The following is a 2,451-nucleotide window of genomic DNA, read 5'->3' as shown; positions in this document are numbered from 1 at the left end:
GGAGCAATGGGATTTTCTGCATTCATGCAGGTCTTTGCTACGGCTTTGGGCTGAATATGCGTTTGATGAATATGGATGAATAAGTTCAGGGAAATACTTTCACCACAAAATAGCACGATCGATGAATTCCCGGTACAAATGTTTTTTCGACAATGTGCAAATTTTGAGACGTGAGGATTATTGTGGCCTCGGGTGATATGGATTTCGCATTATTACAACTTCACACCAATTCTTTGAAGGATTGGATCATGATTATGGATTTGGAGAATCTAGAACTGTTGAGAAAGTACAAGCGGCGATATCTGCCATTCACTATCTGTCCAATCTATGCCCCGCATTCAGGTATGAATTCTGGACGTCAAACTTCGCGGATGGGAATTTGAGCGAATTCCTCCCATGCTGATTTCCATCTTTACCCATTCACTTTTCCCATTTGCAACCCTGGAGTCTAGGTTTATTTCGACTTTTCGACTTTTCGAATACTTCAGAAAGTAGCAATAACTAGGCGTACAATACAAGAAGTATACATGTTATTTCCTTTCCACTTCCCTGATTTTCCATATTAAACACCAACTTATGTATGGGTACTTCTGCCTGAAAGTTCATAGATATTTTCAAACTCCAATTTTGACTATTAATATTTGTATGTTGTCTTTGCTTGAGTTAATTCGACGTATCGACCATTTGGACAATTCAATTCTTTTAGATGATTTACAATTCTCTAGTCACAAGCCAAAATATTCAACTTGACTCACAGTACAGCATATTGTCATTCAAATAGTCATATCTTCCGCAATTCAATCATCGCCATTTTCTAACCAAAGGACGTTCAAACCAAACAACAACTTTAACGAGAGTATGTATCTGGATCTAACGGATAACGAATACAACAAACCCTAGAAAATGTCTTCCCATCCTTTTCCTCATGCAATCACAATCCTGCAATCCTCACAAGAACAATCTAGACAAACTAGACAATCCGCACGACCAAAACAACATTCACGAGGCCAATCTCAACCTCAAGCTCGATTCATCTCTCAATCTTCGTCTTCGTCTTCGTCTCCGTCTCCGTCTCTATCTCTATCTCCATCTTCAAGCCCACCGCACGCCAATTTCTCAACCTTAAATCCAATACGACATTTCTATTCCTCTCTTCTCTCTTCTCCTCCATTAGGTTCATCACCTGCTACGATTGTTAACTCACCTCTTCCACCGCACCCGGAATCACAATCAGAGTCGAAATCCCAATCACAGTCGCAGCCACAGTGGGAGTCAGAGTCAGAGTCTCAACAGTTACTCGCCCCCTTACCACCGCCACCCTCACCAGCTTCCCATAACTCAAAACAAGCAAAGCGAGCTCGAGCTCGAGCTCTAAGAAATAAAGGTCATCACCCTTCTCTGCCACCGCCGCAACCACCACATCATCACCTACTAGTCCCATTTATCCCTCCATCTTTTTTTGGGGATCAGCATCAACATGAACAAAATCAAAACCCAATATCAGAGCATATCCAAACCCCAACCCAAAACCCAATTCCAAACCTCTCGTTAAACCCCCTTCCCCTCCCCAGCTCAACCACCTACGCCACAACATACTCTCTCCCCTCCCCTCATCCAAATTCCGCCCCTTTCCCCAATTTTCCCATGTACTCTCCCCCCTCTTTCCCATCTTACAATTCCTCCTCCTCCTCCTCCTCCTCCTCCCCTCCCTACTATTCAGACTCCTCTTCCTCATTAATACAATTACGGTATTCACAATCCTACAATGAACTCGACGAACTTCAAGATCTAAGAGTTCGTCGTGCAAAATTGTTTTGTACTGTGTTGACGGGGGTGTTGGTGTTGATGCTTATTGTGGTGGGGGTGGAGAGGTGGGTTGTTTATAGATAGAGTGTTTTGCGTAGAGGCTTGGGTAGAGGGGGTTTTAAAAGAGAGGGGAGAAGAGAACAGAAAAAGAAAAAGAAAAAGGACATAAATGTTACGAGGTTTGCCGTCTAGATCATGTGGAAGTGCTCTAGACTCTTGAGGTGGTTTATAACTAAACGTCAAGCAGGGATTTAAAGTAATGACAATAATGCAATTCGTAACTAATAGTAGAGTATATTAAATGATTGATCTTGAGCATGAAGCTCTATACAAAGGAAATCCATCTTGATTATATAGACCTTCATGCCTATGGCTAGTCAGGACCGCTGCGCGGTCCTGGACAGCCAGCGTTCCTCAGCGTTCCTCAGCGGTCCATAACGTGACTTAATCACGTTACCTTGGTTTAGTCATGTGACGCGACGTGGAAGATAGCCGTCGTAACAATAAAGAATAAATAATGAGGGAGGGGGTTATTAGATTAGTTTATTAATAAATAAATAAAAAATAAAAATAATTTATATGATATTATATATAACTTTAATAGAGATAAAAATAAATAAGATTATTTCTGTGACGCCTCACACC

At 41.6% G+C, this 2,451-nt stretch overlaps 1 protein-coding gene across 1 annotated transcript; it reads right to left on the bottom strand.

Moving 5' to 3' along the window:
- Positions 1–1,030: 1,030 nt before the first annotated feature.
- SS1G_04047 (predicted protein) lies at positions 1,031–1,441 on the bottom strand (the record flags this gene model as incomplete). The annotated part of the gene is made up of 2 exons (XM_001594190.1): positions 1,031–1,159; positions 1,205–1,441. 2 exons carry the CDS (start codon positions 1,439–1,441, stop codon positions 1,031–1,033), a joined length of 366 nt encoding a protein of 121 aa, XP_001594240.1.
- Positions 1,442–2,451: the final 1,010 nt, after the last annotated feature.

This window comes from Sclerotinia sclerotiorum, genomic scaffold, assembly GCF_000146945.2.
Source record: "Sclerotinia sclerotiorum 1980 UF-70 scaffold_5 genomic scaffold, whole genome shotgun sequence".
Classification (NCBI taxonomy): domain Eukaryota; kingdom Fungi; phylum Ascomycota; class Leotiomycetes; order Helotiales; family Sclerotiniaceae; genus Sclerotinia; species Sclerotinia sclerotiorum.
The sequence above is the reverse complement of the archived record's forward strand: the minus strand, read 5'-3'. Positions and strand labels throughout refer to the sequence as shown.